The sequence below is a fragment of the Podarcis pityusensis genome (genome assembly GCF_964106645.2).
Source record: "Podarcis pityusensis genome assembly, chromosome: 11".
Taxonomy (NCBI): domain Eukaryota; kingdom Metazoa; phylum Chordata; class Lepidosauria; order Squamata; family Lacertidae; genus Podarcis; species Podarcis pityusensis.
This window is the reverse complement of record NC_138036.1, coordinates 7,021,275-7,041,718: the sequence shown is the minus strand read 5'-3', so window position 1 is coordinate 7,041,718 and position 20,444 is coordinate 7,021,275. Positions and strand designations below refer to the sequence as shown.

At 44.0% G+C, this 20,444-nt stretch overlaps 1 protein-coding gene across 1 annotated transcript in view; it reads left to right on the top strand.

The window, feature by feature from the left end:
• The window catches only part of RIT2 (Ras like without CAAX 2), a 259,864-nt gene extending 242,457 nt beyond the window's left edge, over positions 1 to 17,407 (top strand). The window contains exon 5 of the mRNA XM_080973684.1: positions 17,172 to 17,407. Coding sequence (XP_080829810.1) covers positions 17,172 to 17,306 — 135 coding nt within the window. The 3' untranslated portion in view covers positions 17,307 to 17,407. The remainder of the gene's footprint in view (positions 1 to 17,171) is intronic.
• The last annotated feature ends 3,037 nt before the right edge of the window (positions 17,408 to 20,444 follow it).

Below are 20,444 nucleotides of genomic sequence, written 5' to 3'. Positions count from 1 at the left end.
ATGATGCAGTGGCAGTGGGAGGCCTCGTTAGCTAAAGTGGTACCTTAGGTTAAGAACAGTTTCAGGTTAAGAATGGACCTCCGGAATGAATTAAGTTCTGAACCCAAGGTACCACTGTATTTGTTGTTGTTGTTGTTGTTGTTGTTGTTGTTGTTGTTTAGTTGTTTAGTCGTGTCCGACTCTTCGTGACCCCATGGACCAAACCACGCCAGGCACTCCTGATTTCCCCTTCCTCCCACAGTTTGGTCAAACTCATGCTGGTAGCTTCGAGAACAGTGTCCAACCATCTCGTCCTCTGTCGTCCCCTTCTCCTTGTGCCCTCCATCTTTCCCAACATCAGGGTCTTTCCCAGGGAGTCATCTCTTCTCATGAGTGGGCCAAAGTACTGGAGCCTCAGCTTCAGGACCTGTCCTTCCAGTGAGCACTCATGGCTGATTTCCTTCAGAATGGATAGGTTTGATCTTCTTGCAGTCCATGGGACTCTCAAGAGTCTCCTCCAGCACCATAATTCAAAAGCATCAATTCTTTGGCGATCAGCCTTCTTTATGGTCCAGCTCTCACTTTCATACATCACTACTGGGAAAACCATAGCTGTATAGGATAGCCTATTTATGTGCAACATTATATTATTTTTTATATATATTGGAAGTTGCCCAGAGTGGCTGGGGCAACCCAGTCAGATGGATGGGGTATAAATAATAAAATAATTATGATGATGATGGATGAGCCCTTGGTGTCCTGAGAACCCAGTAATATTTGGGGCATTACTGTTGGTTCTGCAAAGAAAAAAAAATATGTCACTGTGCAGAAGCTGGTGCATAATTGAGACAATTGTGTGCATGTAATCCCCAACAATGATGGAAATCAATATTTGACAGGTCAGAAAGATGCTCGTGCTTTTGAGGGGTGTGTGTGTTATGCAGTTAAAGTCTATTGTGGAATTTATTACTATTAATAATCACTATGTGAGGTGCTTATGCATTGCACAAATCATAAATCTATTTTTGCATATGTATTGAGCATGCAATGTCATCATGCATATAGGTTTGGATTTTAAAAACTTCTTCTTCTTCTTCTTCTTCTTCTTCTTCTTCTTCTTCTTCTTCTTCTTCTCATCACACATCCCTAAACTAATGCTCAGCCACATGCAAAATACCGAAAAGAGTTATTTTGCTTCTGTCTCAGAGCTCTCACCCGCCAAGCAGCTATTTCTGTACATTTTGCCCTGCAATGTTTAATCAAAACCTAAGCATGATTTAATTCTTGTTCTTTAAATAAAAATACAATAAAAATCTATTGTGGATTTTATTACTATGAAGAATTATTAGATGAGGTGTTTATGTGTTGCACAAATCATAAATCTATTTTTCCATGTATGTGTGTTGAACATGCAATGTCATCATGCATGCTGGCAGAAATATTAAAAGCGGTTTGGATACAGTATTTGAAAAAAAAATAATTATTATAATTTTACCTTTTATTATTATTACACAGCCCTCAACTCATGCTCAGCCACATGCAAGATAACTAAAGGTGTGACTTCTCTCCTGCTTCATATCTCTCACCCACCAAGAGCCAGTGTGGTGTAGTGGTTAAGAGCGGTAGTCTCGTAATCTGGGGAACCGGGTTCGAGTCTCCACTCCTCCACATGCAGCTGCTGGGTGACCTTGGGCCAGTCACACTTCTTTGAAGTCTCCCAGCCCCACTCACCTCACAGAGTGTTTGTTGTGGGGGAGGAAGGGAAAGGAGAATGTTAGCCGCTTTGAGACTCCTTAAAGGGAGTGAAAGGCGGGATATCAAATCCAAACTCTTCTCTTCTTCTTCTTCAAGCTGCTATTTCTGTACATCCTGCCCTGCAATGTTTAATCATGATTTAATTCCTGCTCTTTAAATAAAAATGAAAGAATTGCTCGGCAGAGGTTGCTAAGCCTCCCCTCACCCTCTCCCCAGGACAGCTGTTGAGATGCTTTGTGTGTGTGGAATTCAGGGAAGCACCTTGACCTTAAGATCCTGGCTGAAAACCTCACTATATCTTGCTTAGTGGAATGGACATCTCTGGATCACAATCAGGTCCCCAAAGTGTTAATTAGTGATGACTGTGCTACAAAAGGTCTGGAGGGCTCTTTCATAAACTCTTTGGTGGCTTAGATAGACATTCCCATAAATCAATATGAGAGCCAATATTTTTCTTCTTCCCAGATTCCCAGTCCCATTTACTTGGTGGTTAGATGTTAAATATCAGAAACACAGTTGTGGTGAACCACTACTGACGTGTGCATTTATCTGCTTATTTCATAAAGCATATACACCACCAAAAAAACAACAACCTCAGAGCAGTTTACAAAAAAGAATAAAATTATGAGCGAAAACAGGTAAACACAACTGTCTAAAATGTTCAGTGAAAATTTAAATCAGGGAGACATTAAGAACAGGCAACAAGACGTGTTGACACTTTACATATCTGGGTAAAGGTAAAGGTAAAGGGACCACTGACCATTAGGTCCAGTCGTGGCCGACTCTGGGGTTGCGGCGCTCATCTCGCTTTACTGGCCGAGGGAGCCGGCATACAGCTTCCGGGTCATGTGGCCAGCATGACTTAGCCACTTCTGGCAAACCAGAGCAGCGCACGGAAATGCCGTTTACCTTCCCGCTGGAGCGGTACCTATTTATCTACTTGCACTGGTGTGCTTTTGAACTGCTAGGTGGGCAGGAGCAGGGACCGAGCAACGGGAGGTCACCCCGTCGCAGGGATTCAAACCACCGACCTTCTGATCGGCAAGTCCTAGGCTCTGTGGTTTAACCCACAGCGCCACCCGTGTCTGGGTAGGCTTGCCTAAACAAAAATGTTTTAAGCAGGCACCAGGAAAAATACAGGGAAGGGGCCTGCCTGGTATCAATAGGCAGGGAGTTCAAAAGTGTAGGTGCTTCCACACTGAAAGGTTGATTTTTTTGCAAATGCAGAAGAAATATTATGTGACACCCATAATAATTCCCATTCTGTGTACCACAATGAAATTGCAGTCTGGCCTCCATCACATTGCTGAGCACTCTTGGGATCCAGACATTAACCAGACATATATTGTTGAAGCACATTTTCTCTTTTTTCCACACAATTTGCCCAAATCTGTCTCTTCTTAATTGTGACAGGAAGGGACCTGAGGCACAGCAGATAAATGGTCTGTATGACCAGAAAGCAGAACTGTGATTTAGGGTCAGGCAACCCAGGAAAGTACTTGGGACACTGAGCTTGGTGTGTATCAGGCTTGGAGGGTGTCTGCTATGAGCCATCCATTTAACCACCCTCTCAGCAGCTGAATCAAGTAGCACTGGGGGGGGGGGGGGGGGACTTTGGTTTTCAAATTTTAGTGGTGCACTGTGCAAGCCTCCAAATTGGTGCTCCCCGCCCTCTGCATCTCACCTTCGGTTCTGCTCAAGTCCCAATGTCATAGCTGTGACACTTCCTAGGCTCAGAACCCAGTGCTGAAGGGAACCAGTCACACTGCCCTAAATCCTCCTCTGGTAACTGTCAGGGACCATTCTAGGAGGGCTGCACTGAGGAAGAAAGGTGGGAGCCACCCCCTCTCCCTGATCCTGAATCTTCCCAAGAGCAGGAGGACAGTATAGATTTGGAACAGTGGTTTGCAGAGGGGCATAGTTCAGAAAGCAGAAGCTGGGAAATACTGGATGGGGAACAGCTAGCAGAGGAAACACTAGAAGAGAGAGAGTTAACAGATTCACAGTCTCTGGAAAGCATTCACTCCCCTTCCCCAAAGTCCCGGAGAGCTCAGAAAGTGTCAGAACAGAAAGCACAGAGGGTAAGGTAAAGGTAAAGGGTCCCCTGACCATTAAGTCCAGTCGTGAACGACTCTGGGGTTGCGGCACTCATCTGGTTTTACTGGCTGAGGGAGCCTGCGTTCATTCACAGACAGCTTCCAGATCATGGGGCCAGCATGATTAAGCCGCTTCTGGCAAACCAGAACAGTGAACGGAAATGCCGTTTACCTTCCCACCGGAGCAGTACCTATTTATCTACTTGCACTTTGATGTGCTTTTGAACTGCTAGGTTGGCAGGAGCAGGGACCAAGCAACGGGAGCTCACCTCGTCACGGGGATTCAAACCGCCGACCTTCTGATCAGCAAGCCCAAGAGGCTCAGTGGCTTACACCACAGCACCAGCCAGCGCAGAGGGTACAAGCTCAGATTACAAGACATAGGAGTAACTTAGATGAATAGGGGTGGAGTGGGGAGTATCCCTTAACTGGGAACACCACCATTTCTAGGAGATGTTTTCTTTGTTCTCTCGCTGTGATTATTAAACTTTTCAACTGGTAAGCAGTCTCCTTTTCCTTTGTTCTGCTTATCTACTGCCACGGGGAGAGGAAGCCATTTCCCTGAAGCCTGACAGTAGCCCTAGAACTCATGGAAATCCAATGAGAGACATTGGAAGATTCAGGACAGGAAAATGAACTATTATTTTTAGTGAACCTCTGTCCATCTGGACTATTTTGGATCTGGTTTTGGATCTCAGGGATCCAGTAATAAAGTAGATAGTACTAGTATTGTGTATGCCAGGACCAGTCTTAAGTCTGCCCACCCCTGCCTCAAATGTTCCTACTCCAAACACCTGCCCAAGCTGTTTGTATGGTTAATCTCTCTCTTTCTCCCTCTCCCTCTCCCTCTCCCTCTCCCTCTCCCTCTCCCTCTCCCTCTCCCTCCCTCTCTCTCTCTCTCTCTCTCTCTCTCTCTCTCTCTCTCTCGTGTCTCACAGACCCAGGATGATGATCTGGCAACATGGCTTTCGCCAGTGATTCAGATTCCACTTTTGTAAACTTCCACCAAGCAAAGTTGCAAAAACTTGGAAACACTTCAGAGTTAAATTTATGCCTTCACTTAGTAGGGATTACAGCTCTGGAAATATATTTTTATATATACATGCTTATAAAATGTTGTGATGCATTTATTAGAGGAGATCTTTTCATTTCGGTAATTAGTACAAAGTTGCATCTCCTTAGACTTACCACTGTGCGCTGCGGCAGAGCGGGCCGTGATTCATGCTTTTTGTCATTTCCCCTAATGATGATTATAATTCATGACTTTGAATTTGGGCTTTACGAGGCCATACACTGTTGGCAATTTATCGATTGTGCCATTGCTATTATGCTACTGGAGAGCACCCATTTGTTCATATGCCTTTTTTTTTTTAGGCAAAAACTTATTCATCAGAGAACCCTGGTTAGCGCTTCAGCTTTGTAATTTCCATAATTACCTTTGAGGTCTTGCAAGAACATACTGTGTTGGATGGATCTTGGATGGGTATATGCAGGATCTTAAGAGGAGCCTTGCTGGATCAAACCAAACGCCCAATGAGTCCAGCTTATTCTTCTCACAATGGCCAAGCAAATGTGGAAATCGGTCAGTCTTGGGTCTTCCCCCCCCCCCCCAATTTCTCATTCCCCCTCAACTTATGAACACCCTGTGCTCACAGTGGCCAGGTAGATGCCTCTGGGGAACCTGCACTGGTGTCAACTCTATGGGGTCCTGGTTGCCTGGGCCCCCACAATTTTTTGTGGGGACTCAGCACCACTCCGCATGGCTCTGACATGATAGATTAGATAGATAGATAGATAGATAGATAGATAGATAGATTACAGTCAGAGACCAGCTTATAAAACAAACTTGGGGGTGCAATCCCAGAAGGAAAAGAAACATTTAAAACAATGTACAATGATAAATTTAAAAATTATAAATGTGATAAGCATATAGACACTTAAAACTTTAAGATAAGCTACCACAGAGAGATGACCCAGGGTCACCCATGGAACCGAGTTTGGGGATTTTCTTAACGAACTAGTTTGGATCAGGGGGTGGTCTGTGCCTATAGATCTGTACACAGAATCTGGCGACCATCCAGGTCGTCTTATGATCTTTGCCTAACAGGAAAAGGTCAAATTTTTGCTTTTCCAGGAGGTCAGCAAGCCTCACCAGCAGGGGATCAATGGTCTCACTACGTGCCTCTTCGTAAAAGGGACCTCTAAAGAACAAGTGCTCTGGGCTTCCTATCTCCCCCAATGAACAGACACAAAGTCTCTGAGCATATGGGACTTTTTTAAAGGATACTTCTGGGATCGGCGAGGGCAGAGCCAAGCTTCTGGTGGCTCTGACATGACTTCCAGTCTCTTCATGATGTCACATTATGTCATGGGCGCCATTGGGAACCCATAAGCTGAAACCCAAGTTGGCGCCCTTGAAACCTGCAAGTGGGACCCGGGCACAAAAGCCTTCCCCTCTCCTGTGGTTTCCAGCAGCTGGTATTCAGAAGCGCTACTGCCTCCAACCATGGGGACAAAGCACAGCTGTCATGGCTAGGAGTCATCAATAACCATGTCCCCCCATGAATTTGTCCAATCCTTGTTTAAAGCCATCCAGGTTGGGGGTCATCACTGCCAGTTGTGGTAGCGAGTTCCACAGCTTAACTATGTAAACTAAATAAAATTCTCCCGACCCCCTTCAATTTTGAGCACTCTCGTGGGAGACTGTGAAAGTCAAGCTTGTTGTTGTTGTTTAGTCGTTTAGTCGTGTCCGACTCTTCGTGACCCCATGGACCAGAGCACTCCAGGCACTTCTGTCTTCCACTGCCTCCTGCAGTTTGGTCAAACTCATGCTGGTAGCTTCAAGAACACTATCCAACCATCTCGTCCTCTGTCGTCCCCTTGTCCTTGTGCCCTCCATCTTTCCCAACGTCAGGGTCTTTTCCAGGGAGTCTTCTCTTCTCATGAGGTGGCCAAAGTATTGGAGCCTCAGCTTCAGGATCTGTCCTTCTAGTGAGCACTCAGGGCTCATTTCCTTAAGAATGGATAGGTTTGATCTTCTTGCAGTCCATGGGACTCTCAAAAGTCTCCTCCAGCACCATAATTCAAAAGCATCAATTCTTCGGCGATCAGCCTTCTTTATGGTCCAGCTCTCACTTCCATACATCACTACTGGGAAAACCATAGCTTCAACTTTACGGACCTTTGTTGGCAAGGTGATGTCTCTACTTTTTAAGATGCTGTCTAGTTTTGTGAAAGTCAAGCTTAGGGCATCTTATTATGTGAAAGAGTGTAGCCAGCTACTGAGATGCACATTGAAGGACTGAAAGACAGATACAACACCCCTCCCACCAAACTTCTAGCTCAATTCACATCTTTCCATAGAAGCATGGATGGAAGCAATACTTGAAGTGGGGTGGAATGCATGGGCTTTTCAGAAAGACATTCCGAGGTTCACTCCCTGGAGTATCCAGGTAGGGTTGAGGGATATAATAGCTTAATGATAGGGCTGTAGTTCAGTGGTAAAGGTCTCAGGTTCAGTCCCTGGCATCTCCAGTTTGCTTTGGGTATGTTCCCTGCCTGAAACCTTAAAGAACTCATTGCCAGTAAGTCATGGCAATGCTAAGTGGCTCCCCATTTGAGGAATGCTCTCCCCAGGGTGGCTGAGCTGGCACCTTCACTAGGCACCTTCAAGGTAAAAAGATAAAAGGTAAAGGACCCCTGGACTGTTAAGTGCAGTCAAAGGCAACTATGGGTTTGTGGTGCTCATCTCACTTTCAGGCCGAGGGAGCTGGCGTTTATCCACAGACAGCTTTCCAGGTCATGTGGCCAGCATGACTAAACTGCTTCTGGCGTAACAGAACACCATGACGGAAACCAGAGTGCACAGAAATGCCATTTACCTTCCCACCACAGTGGTACCTATTTATCTACTTGCATTGGTGTGCTTTTGAACTGCTAGGTTGGCAGGAGCTGGGACCGAGCAACGGGAGCTCACCCTGTCACGGGGAATCGAACCGCCAACCTACTGATCGGCAAGCCCAAGAGGCTCAGTGGTTTAGACCACAGCGCCACCCACATTCCCCACCTTTAGGCACCAGGTGAAAACATTCCTCTTCATCCCAGGCCTTTGACCGATTACCATTCCTTTTAAATGTGTTTCCAGGAGGAGATGCCAGGAGGGGGGTCCTTGGTTTGTTTTGTTCTTTTTTTTATTAATTATTTTGTGTGTGGGGGGGTCTTTTATTTTGAGATCTTGCCCTGAGATCTGTGGAGGAAGGGAAGTATACAAATTCAACAAATAATCAAATAATAATAAATAGATGGGCCTGCTCTGTAAGTTTCCATGTTGCTCCTCCACCACCCGTTTTGCACCCTGCCTGGCAGAACTAAATCCATCCCACTCCCTTGACTTCCTTCTCCTCCTGTTCCCTGCACCAGACAAGACTCCTGCTCTGTTTTGCTTCAAATTCTGCACCTGCTCATCAACCCTTCCCCACGATTCACAAAACTGGAAGAGAATATGCAAAAGTCTATAAATCGCAAAAAAAAACAAATTATGCAAATGTGCTTTATTTGCATAATGTATACCAATCACCAATTTCAGCTTTTCTTGGCACGGAATCTGGCTCACATGGGTGGGATGTGGGGGGAGGGGGGACAGAAGAAACTAACTTCATCTATTGTGCAGCACAGACTACATATGGTCCTGTCTATGGGAGTCATGAGTAACATCCATCCTTCCAGGATCTTCTTTTTTAAAAAGAGCTCATTGTCTCTTAGACCCACAAAAAAGGCCCTTTTTATAAATAAAAAGAGATGCTCTCAACCAACAGATGTTGGGGATGAAAAATCGCTAAGGTGATAGGAAATTTATTATTTATTTATGGGACCACCATCTGTTCTATGTAGGATTCTTGCATGCAGAAGAAACTCTTTTTTTTTTTTTACTAGACAGCCTTCAAAGGATTAAAGAAGAAGAAGCTTACACCAGTTTTGCATCTTTCTTAATAGTCCGCAGTCAAATCAGTGACAAGTGTGTGAATCAAGCTCAGAGTGTTTGATCCATTTGGAGACATCGCCAGATTTTCTCTCCCATGTGAGCTTTGCTTTTTCTTGAGAATCGGGCAAAGCCACAGAGAACATTGGTTGCCTCCACCCTCTGCCACCCATTCCATTCACGCATGTTTGTGGATGAAACCCTGCCTCAGTCCTTCTTGAGGTCATGGATAGATTTCTAAGTTAAAGCAGGGTGCTTTTCAACAAAGTCAAACAGAGTAGGTAGCCTTGTAATAGAAACCTCTGACTTATCTGAGAGCAGCCATCTTTCCATCTTTGGCCACATTAAAACCATACATTTAAAGAACTAGGATACCGCTTGTAACAGTCACACCTTCACCCAAAGGATTGTGGGATACATAGTTTGTTAAGGGTGCAGAGTTGTTAAAGGTAAAGGTAAAGGGACCCCTGACCATTAGGTCCAGTCGTGGCCGACTCTGGGGTTGCTGTGCTCATCTTGCTTTATTGGTCGAGGGAGCCGGCGTACAGCTTCTGGGTCATGTGGCCAGCATGACTAAGCCACTTCTGGCGAACCAGAGCACTGCATGGAAACGCCATTTACCTTCCCGCCGGAGTGGTACCTATTTATCTACTTGCACTTTTTGTGCTTTCGAACTGCTAGGTTGGCAGGAGCAGGGACCGAGCAACGGGAGCTCACCCCCTCGCGGGGATTTGAACCGCTGACCTTCTGATTGGCAAGTCCTAGGCTCTGTGGTTTAAGCCACAGCACCACCCGCGTCCCTATTCCTCTTACACAGCTACTATTCCTAGAGAGGTTTAACAGTGATATCAGTGCCTTAAATTCATGGTATGAATGTGGCCAAGGACTCACACAGAGGCCACTCTTTCTCTTACAACCCTACCTACTATCTTTTACACAGAGTGATTTAATAGCCAATCCCTCTTCATGTGGAACTTCGGAAATAAGGGGCTCCTAAGAACCCTCAGCATCCTGAACAAACTACAGCCCCTAGAATTCTTTGGGGATAGCAATGACTGTGCTTTAAATGCATGGTGCAAATCATAGTGCTTTAAATGCATGGTGCAAATGTTGCCTTGGTGGGGGTTTGTATGGAGCCAGAACCACCCAACCCCAACAAAATGTCTTAGATTGCATTTCAAATTATAACTCAACCACCATGTCAAGAGAGAGAGAGAGAGAGAGAGAGAGAGAGAGAGAAGATGATGGATGAATAGATAACGAAAGGGTCAAAGAAAAGGAGAGAGTGAAAAGGAAATGGGTGACTATTTTTGACCTGCTACTGGTATGCAGTGCCAACTACTTTCCGCCATTAGAATGTGGTCCTCAGCTTCAAGTAAGGTTGCCCACCCCTACTGAGACATCCTCATGCTGTCCTTGTTATTTTTCAAATGCTTTCCCAAGACTCTCAAGCCTGACATGGGTTAGGAGAGAGTTGAATGGTGAGAATGGAGCTGAGTCAGGAATGCCTTTTTGCCAAAGTAGGGCTTCAAGAGATTCTCAAAGGAGGAGAAGAAGATGAAGAAGTTATTTCATGCATGGTGGAGGAACACGGTGGGCGATAGGGAGAGGGTTTCAGTGGGGGAGGATTTCAATGGGGTGCCAGTAGCAGGTGCACAGACAACGTTGTCACTCCTGGCAGATTCTGCCAAAATGATATCAGAAACTTGGTGCTTGCCTCTCCCTTTTCTAATAAGGGAAAATTAGGATGTGTTGAGGAGATATGTCCAAGAGAAGACTTGAAAGTCTAATGGGCTGGAAAAGAAAAGGGCATGGACTGACACCAAGTAAAGGCCAGGCACTTAGGGATTTTAGAGGGAAATTCTTCACGTTGACGGTAATTGATTTCTGAAATGGACAAAGAGAGTCAGCATGCTGGCAACAAATTTAGCAAGCATTTAGAAGGAGAGGCTTAGAACGGGAGAAAGGTTGTAGTTTTGATACAGAAATGGAGATCTTTGTGCAATTGGGTGGGTGGAAATGGACTATTGGTGAAGATCAGATACTGGGTAAGATCTGCTAAATGTAAGAGACATTTGGGAAACTGCAAAATCACATTAAGTTGACTGGCTAATTGCCTGGGGGTCAGGGCCCCAGCAGCAGCAAAGAAGCTGAGAGAGGAAGGAGTGGGTGGGCTTGTTGTGTATGGATTGTCAGATCTATCAATTTCAGTTTCTTGTGTTTTTCCAGTTTAAATTCAGGTCTGCACAGTTTGTCATCAGTGCATTCATTTTTAAAGTTCTCCTGAAAATTCATCAACATTTCAATACAAATTTATCCTAATATGCACAGGTTTTATGCAGGTTTTCCCAATGCAATGCATTTTGGTATACTATTTTCATTAATACATGCACACTTTAATAGATACATTTTTGTCCACATGACTTGGCCGGAAAACTGCATTGTATAACTTGGAGAAGCACAATTTTCAAAGGATGGCTGTGTTTCAGTTCATGCATTGTTTTGAAAAGTGCAAATTGGATAGGTTCATTTTAAATGTGAAGCACATCCCATTTTCTCCCATCCCCAGGCTCTGGCTGGGATCTGTGACACTGACACAATCAGCATTGGATAGGGACAAGCTTAGTGCAAAAGTGATGGAGATGCTTCTGTGCTTTCTCCAGAAGCCAAGGCAGCTGACAGAGAAAAGTCAGAAGCTGGAAAACAGGGGACAACTTGGGAACTATAGATAGAGGCACTGGAATGGATAGGAAGAAATTTATTCTGCTTCCCTCTGAGATGGAGAACTGGGGAGAGGGAAAAGAATTAAAGGGACTTTCTAATCTCTTTCCTTCCACCAGTGAACAGCTGGAGAAACCAATGAGTGAGACCATATTTGCAATCAACAGTCATATCTGATTCTTCCTGTCAGCCACTGGTTTGCTGGCAGAGAGGAAACAAAAGAGCTGCAATAATCACACACATGATTTATAAGCAAAAGTTTCCAGGTCCAAATCCCTGATTTGGTCCACACATGCTCCACCACTGTGCTTTGGGCCTTTCCCTGTTTTTCCACATAAGGCTTCAGATAGGTCTATTTGCCTTTCTGGCACGGGCAGCATTGTAGGTGGACCCTGGGGCCACTCTCATGAACCAGCATATGGCAGGCTGGATCAGCTCCTGCTGCTGAAATTGACCAATGGTAGCAGGGCATTGTGGGCATTCCTCTTCGTGCACCCAATGGTGGCACCTGGCCCCGCCCCTATGACCAAGATAAAATGTGACCTGCCAGGCCACTCGGAATGCTGAGATGGATAGACCAATGGTCTGACTTGCTCTGAGGTAGCGTCCTGTGTTCCAAACACCAAGGACTCTGCCGGAGGAAACTAATATCCACCTAGTCCAGCATTGTTCATCCTGCAGTGACCACATTGATGCCTTCAGAAAAGCCCCAAAAGAAGGACAGGAAGCCTTTCCCCACTGGTACCACAGAACCAAAGACTCATAGAAGTGGAATGAACCCCAAGTGTCATCTGGTCCAACATCTTGCAATGCAGGAATCACAGCTAAAGAATCCCTGACAGATGGCCATACAAACTCTGTTTATAAACCTCCAAGGAAGCATAGTTCACCACTTCCCAAGGTCCGTTCCATTGTTGAACAGCTCTTACCGCCAGAAAGTTCATCATAATATGCCATCATTATTAGGAATAGAGAGCAATTGGCTGTTAGAAACTCGGAGGTATCAATCATCCTAGAATTTCACTACAGGAGTGTCTAGTGCATAGGTCTAGAAAACTAGGGACAGGAGAGTTAGAATTATGTGCAATCCCAAGGGAGGGAAGGCGCATCATGTTCATATCAGGCAAGATAAATGCACAGTATCCCATTAGATTAAAGAGCTGTCAAGGCAGGTTGGTCGATTCTGTTGTGTGACAGTCGTGACCCACCCCTTTGCTAGGAAAAGGTTGTCAGTGAACAAACCACACAGGTATATGAGCCCTGTTTATACGCAAAGGTAATGCGGGGAAAGTGTGTTCCGATAAGATATTAGAGTTACAAACATCATTCAAACTTGCTATGTAATAAATCCCACGTCTGGCTGAATTTTCTATAATTTTATTGGCAGGTTCTCCCTTCAAGGCTTGTTTATAAGATCAGTTATATCTAAGCTGCATTTGCAGCTCACTGTTTTCCTAAATTAACCAACCACTGGTCAGCAGATGGTAAAGAAGACAGCAGTTGAGAATGTCCCACATAAATTTCCAGGCTCCAGTATGAATCCTACCCAAAGGGGCAGTTAATTTGTAGAGTGGGGAGAAGAGACTGGAGCTGAGTTTCCCGTTATCCTGATAACATCTAGACTGGGATGCTTTCAGGCAGAGATATTCAATGTGGTGCTTTCCAAAGGTGGTTGGACTACAGCTCCCATCATCCCTGGCCATTGGCCATATTTATTGGGGTGGATCCTTGTTTCTTATGGAGCTGCCTATAAAACCTTTTGGAAATTTAAGTTGGCTCCAAATACCATAAACTAGTGCTGTGTCAAAAGAGAAAGCACATCTGCCTTGAAAAATAAATAAATCTCCAACTGTTAAAGAGGAAAATTCAAAAATTCAAAAATCACCAAAGGGGAAGAAAAATAGTTGCTGAAATTCTCGTAGACGGGATGCATGAGGAGATAAGAAAAGTCTGCTGGATCAGACCAATGGTCCATTTAGTCTTGGTCTCCCAGTGGCCAACCAGATGCTTGTGAGAAGCCAGCAAGCAGGACCTGAGTACCACAGTATTCTGCCCATTTGTGATTCCAATAAGTAGTAAGCAAACAAACCCCTTTGTTGCAGTCACTACATTATCACATGAGCACTGTTCCACAGCATTTGATATTTCCATTTACATAGATTCATTCAAAATAAGATGGGTTTATGAAGCAATTCTATATCCTCCCACCACGCTGATGAATAATTCTACGAAACAGTAGTCAATATCCAGAATCACTGTTCAGTGTTGGACATCATATTTGCTGAATACACAAAGCTTCACAGCTTGTCTTTCAGCGTACAAAATCTGGTACCTCGCTTCATTTAAAGATTTTCAGAGACTTTGAGACTAAAGATTTCATTTTGGACTTGTTAATGGTTTGAAGGAATTCTATAAAAGATTGTCTATTGCGTATGTACATGGTCATCGTGTTGCCTAGACATTGCTGACATTTGTGATTCCAAGCAACTGGTATTCAGAAGCTCTCACAGCAGATGCAGAACATAGCCTTCATGGCTAGTAGCCAATGAATTTGTCCAATTTTAATATCACCCACATTTGTGGGCATTATTAAATGTTGTGGGAGCAAGTTCCAGAGTTCAATGATGCGCTGTGTTGAGTTTGCCCTAAGGGATAGCTCCGTTGGTAGAACATGAGACTCTTAATCTTAGGGTTGTGGGTTCAAGACCCACAATGAGCTAAAGATTCCTGCAATGGGGTGTTCCTATTTCCATCCCAAAAAACATTGGAGGGTAGGCTGCACTGTCTTCCTGGGTGCCCAAACTTTGGTCAAAGCCCCAAGAAAGATATCCATTAAGTAAGGTAAAGGTAAAGTGACCCCTGACCACTAGGTTCAGTCGTGACCAACTCTGGGGTTGCGGCGCTCATCTCGCTCTATAAGCTGAGGGAGCCGGCGTACATCTTCCGGGTCATGTGGCCAGCATGACTAAGCCACTTCTGGCGAACCAGAGCAGCACACGGAAATGCCGTTTACCTTCCCGCCAGAGCGGTACCTATTTATCTACTTGCACTTTGATGTGCTTTCGAACTGCTAGGTTGGCAGGAGCAGGGACTGAGCAACAGGAGCTCACCCCGTCACGGGGATTCAAACTGCTGACCTTCTGATCGGCAAGTACTAGGCTCTGTGGTTTAACCCACAGTGCCACCTGCATCCCTAAATAAATGGGTCTTTTTTTGAGTCAGGAAATATGGGCAGGCAGGGAGGCTGCAGATAACATGCACAAACCACTCTTGGCCAACTTGAAAGCCCCAAACGCCTCACCCACAGAAATTCTAAAATGATTAGAGGATGAGTCCAAAAAACAGAACCCTGTTTCACAGCACTAGTATAAATTTGAGCCCTATTCATTCAAGCATTCAGCCTCCTCATTGTCAATCATCATGGGCCCTATGATCAGCAGATGAGACATCATTGGTTTTGCCTCCACTGAGGAATGCTCAGTTGGCATGCATCCTTGACTGCCCAGCACATATACATGGTATATCCCATAGCCATTCAGTCATTCAAACCTTCTAAACCATATCTATTAAAATGCTCAGGACGGTTTGCAATGAAATCATGTCTGCCAATTCACCTTGAACAGTCTTTCTTTGGTCATCCATTTATGCACATCCATCTACAAACATTGTCATATACCTATATTATCTATATCCATTCAGCCTAGGTTGTTTGCTAGGAAGACCTTTAAAAGTGTGGCTGGAATATGTATACATATGAAAACAGAGATTACTAATAAAATGTCGGCATCATGTTTTCCTCTGTTTTATTAAGCAGCCTTGCAATGTAATCATTTCTTCTTCCATGTGCTGGGTCAAACCAGAGAAGCTTAGCTTCTCTCCCCCCCACCCCCCACCCAAATACTTTTCTTTTTTTTTAAGAAACCCTATTGTATAAAAATTTAATGAAGGCAAAGACCTTGAAAGTGTCATCGGCAATGCAAGCCAAATGCACATTTCTTTTGATAGAGTATGCAGAATAAAATGGCTAGCAGTTAAAATCCAGTGGAACGGCAATAATGCGAGCTTGTAATTCTATTTCTCATTCCCCTGATTACTGTCTGATGTTTTTGTTTATCACTGAATCACACGCCGGTCCCTTCATTTGCAGCCCCATCATGGGCAAACAACTCACGTTCCATCATGAAAAACACAAAAGGCCAGGAGAATAAATTGAACAACGTCCCCTCTTCCACTACTTAAGGCTGCAATGATTCCAACTTTTTTATCCATTCCTCTCCCCTTCCCCTCCCTTCTCAGCCCAATACAAATGCCATTATTTTAAGAATTGGAGAGTCTAATCCTTCCTAAATTACATTAAAGCACCTGTTTTCTGCCATTTTTCTTTTCTTTTTTTCCCCCAAGAGTTCATACGAACATTCCTTGTTTAAATTAATGAGCTTCTGCAGAATTTGCCTTGTGGGAACTGAGGATGTAATTAAGGTTAGGAGCACATGTGCTTGTCTTAGTCAGTGTTGGGGAGAGTGGTGTGTTGGTTGAAACATCTGAAATTGCATCTATTTAATTACTGGCACGCTGAGGTCTGGTTCACACATGCATGTACAATGATCCTCAGAGTAGAGCCACATAAATGAATGAAGATGAAGTCATAATACTGCTCTATTCTGCCTTGGTCAGACCATACCTGGAATACTGTCTTCATTCCTGGGTGCCATACTTTAAGAAGGATATCGATAAACTGACACGTGTGTAGAGGAGGGAAACCGAGTTGATCAAGGGTCTGGAAACCAAGCCTTATGAGGAATGGTCAAGGGAGTTGGGTATGTTTAGCCTGAAAAAGAGGAGATTGATAAGAGATATGATAGCCATCTTCAAATATCTAAAGGGCTGTCACATGGAAGAGGGAACAAGCTTGTTTTCTCCTGCTCTGGACCCAAACCAATGGGTTCAAGCTGCAAGAAAGGCGATTCAAACTCAAACATCAGTAAGAAATGTTTGACAGTGGAACATTCTCCCTCGGGAGGTTGTGGACTCTCTTTCCTTAGAGGTTTTTAAAGCAGAGGTTCGATGGCCATCTGTTGTGGATGCTTTGGTTGAGATTCCTGCATTGCAGGGGGTTGTATAAATGATACTCAGCTTCCCTTCCAACTCTGCAGTATTTCTGTGGCTGCATTTAAATCATAGTTACCTGACATCTACAAATTAGTACAGTGGTGCCCCGCAAGACGAATGCCTCGCAAGACGAAAAACTCGCTAGACGAAAGGGTTTTGCGTTTTTTGAGTCGTTCCGCAAGACGAATTTCCCTATGGGCTTGCTTCGCAAGACGAAACGTCTTGCGAGTTCTTGCGAGTTTGTTTCCTTTTTCTTAAAGCCGCTAAGCTGCTAATAGCCAGCCGCTAAGCCGCTAATAGCCGTACTTCGCAAGATGAAAAAACCGCAAGACGAAGAGACTCACGGAACGGATTAATTTCGTCTTGCGAGGCACCACTGTAGATGCATATGTTATGCAATTCTGCCTCTGTCTGTCTGTCTTTCTGTCTTTCTGTTTATCTGTCTGTCTGTCTGTCTGTCTGTCTGTCTGTCTGTCTGTCTCTCTCTCTCTCTCTCTGTGTGTGTGTTTGTGTGGTGATGCATAAATGACCAGCTCCTACATCTGACTGCCTTGAATTGGCCAGCATCTGCCCTGTTCAAAACCTTGATGGGAAACCACTGGAACGACCAGTCCTTTAAAGCCAACTTCAAGAGATATTTAAATCTGCAGTCTATGCCCAACACTTAACTCAAGCGCAGATACTTGCTCCGTAGCTGAGGGCGATGTAAAACGAGAAGATATGCATGACATGAAAAGTTGTAACATACTTTCTTCTCCTTCTTCTTCTCCCCCCCCCCCCTTACACTTACATGAAGAATTTATCTTCTCAGTCACGCTCGGTATCATTTTTCACAAATGAATGGCTTTCTCCTATTTATGCGCTGTGCTGTTTCTGGCTATCAAAATGAATAATGCTTTGGGAGAAATGTTATATTAAAAAGAAGAGAAAGGGAGAGAAAAGAGAGGGCAGGTTGCTTCTAAGTGGGAGGGGGATAAGGGTGTTGTTGTTGTTTTTAAGTCCAAATTTAACCTGTTTGCGTCTTGGGCCATGTTGATGCCACATTTCCCAAGAGGCTGTTGTTTTTAAAAATCATCATTGGTTTCCATTCTCATTCAAATTAAACTAGTTCAATTAAATTAAATTAAAACCTCTATTTCATGCAGTGGTATTGACTCCAGCATAAAGACCCAATAGATGGCTGGATTCCCTTGTCTTGATAGCTCAGTGAAAACCACGCCATTGATGTGGCACCAAGTTAGTGGCATATTCCTTTTTTAAATAAAGTTTTATTAAAACTTTTCACGTTACATTAAAAAAACACACCAAATTAAACTAATCTTTTTAGTTAGTAAAAAAAAAAAGAGGGAGAGAGGAAAAAAGAAGAAAAGAGCTAAATGAATACAGAGTCCTCTCTCACAGAGATATCCTAACTTTTATCCCATACAGAGAAGGGTGCACTCCAGGCATCCCCAGCCTTCGGCCTTCCAGATGTTTTGGAACTACGATTCCTGTGGGAATGTTCAGGGAGGTGGGAGAGGATATATTGTTTAATTATATCCTTTCCAACTTGCGTTAACAAGTTCTATAATTTAGCAGAGTAACATTCCCCTTTTTAAACTTACACAGTGGATAACTTGTTGCCAGGCTTGTTTAAGCCTCTAAAATAAGTTTCCTGTTAATTCCCCTTTATTCCCTCCTAAAAAGGAATAGACACAACACAGTCTTGTATAAAAGTATAAAAATAGTTTACTCACATTCTGTTCGCAAATGGATCCCAGAAGGCAGACTTAAGTTACAAAATATATACACCTGGAATCTATCCCATAAGGAGATAGTTCCTTTGTCCTCTCTTGGCTGGAAACCAAGAGAACATCTTAGGCTGATGCTTCTTTAACGAAAGCAAAATGGAGAAGAGAGAGATGTGGTGGCCAGGCCTGTGCTTTTGTTACCTGCACAGGTAAAGTCACGCCCACCTCTGGTCACATGTAGAAGAAATTTGTCCCAGCACAGGAGGAAACAGGAAGTTTATCTACTGGCTGGACAAACATCCCTCTTCATATCTAAACATGTCCACTCTAGGAATGTTGTATTTGACTGCTCTGTGTTTCACACACCACAGGTCCCATCATCCCTGACCACTGGTCCTGTTAGCTAGGGGTCATGAGAGTTGTAGGCCAAAACATCTGGAGGGTCGCAGGTTGGGGATGCCTGATGTACTCACTCATCTCTTACCTGGGACCATTTGCCTCCCCCCCTTTCACCCTGGGAGAGCTCCCCTTCCCTCCCTCTCACACGGGGTCTTTCACCAGCTGTCCGCCATCTTCATGCAATTCTTACCAAAATACAGAGAGAGAAAATATTAAAGAAAGTAGTAATTGAATAAAGAGAAAAAATGGAAGTAAGGGGGAAAAGGAAAATACTGTAGGTCAAAGACAGATAAAAATAACTTCCAGCTGTTTACCTGTCAGTTGTATATACAAAAATTCTTCAAAGTGGTCAAAAGTTCAATCTAAATTAATATCCAACTGTTCCTCCCTCTGCTGGGCCATATCTTGGACTCTTCAAGTCATTAACTTCTGCAGTTCCTGCATTGTGTGTGGGGGGGGAGTAGATTTCCCTTGGCGTTCCCTTCCAACTCTACAATTCTGTGAACCAAAGCTCTGTCCCTTTTTGAGGCAGATTCATATGTTCATCGGCCAGCACACTTTCCCCAAAACTCAGTTCTCCAAATGTTCAAATCAGATTGCTGCTGATTCTTTTCTTCAAAGTCGCTGATAGAATTTTGCATGCCACCCCAAACTCTTGAGTGGTGCAAGATTCCAGGGGTTCTAGATGCTTGCCCAGGATTTGTGTTTCCTTTTGGGAATGAGGCCCAGTGGAGACTGTGGTGTCTTTATGGCATATGGTCTACTTATGCATATATACAACCTGAGCCTACAATGGAGAGGTTCACAGCATTAATACCCCAAGAGAGTCTTGTTTCTCCCATTGCTGCAACCTTGGATTCAAACAGAAATCAACCATTGTTCTCTAACCTTCTCTCCAGCTTGCTGCCTTTAACAGCCTGCAACCTTTTCTCCTCCACATCACACTCAACTCAAACTTAAACTCTGACTTTGTCTTCTAACTCACTCTGAGTTGAGTAAGGGACCCTCATCCATTTTCCATCTGCTTTCTTAATGGCCCATTACCTTCCCTTTGCTTTCTTAATGGCTCATTTCCCTGCTGATCTCCTGAACATGGGAAGCTGTGTCCGGGAATTAGGAATATAGTCTAGTTTAACTTCCAGCCTTGATTGCATTCTAACACCCTCTGGACCCAGGAATTTAGGGGAGTCTGGCACCCAGAAACTCATAACATTATGCATTTTTGTGCACAATTACCCGAATATATGCATTTTTCTGCACATCTATTGGCTGGAGAACTGCATCGCAACATACGTAGAAGCTTGAATTTCAAAGGTCGGCTGTGTTTCAGTTTGCACATTGTTCTGGAAAGTGCAAATTAGGTGGATTCAGCTTTAAATGAGAATGGGAATCAATGCTTTTCCTCATCCCTAGATCTTACAAAAACATCACAAGTCTCCAAGCTCTCTTTTGTGAAGGCTGATGCCATTGGAACTTCCAACTGCTCAGGGAAGTTAGCATGAAACAATGTATAATTAGACAAATCCTTCAATGCTGCTCCTTGCTTATCTCAGCTCTGACTGATCCTGCCTCTATCTTCTCATCTCAGATTTCGAAGTCTCATTTTATTATTCTGGGGTCAAGGCAGTTCTGAGCAGAAAAACAGAAACACAGCAAATTAAGATGTGCAAGAGATTA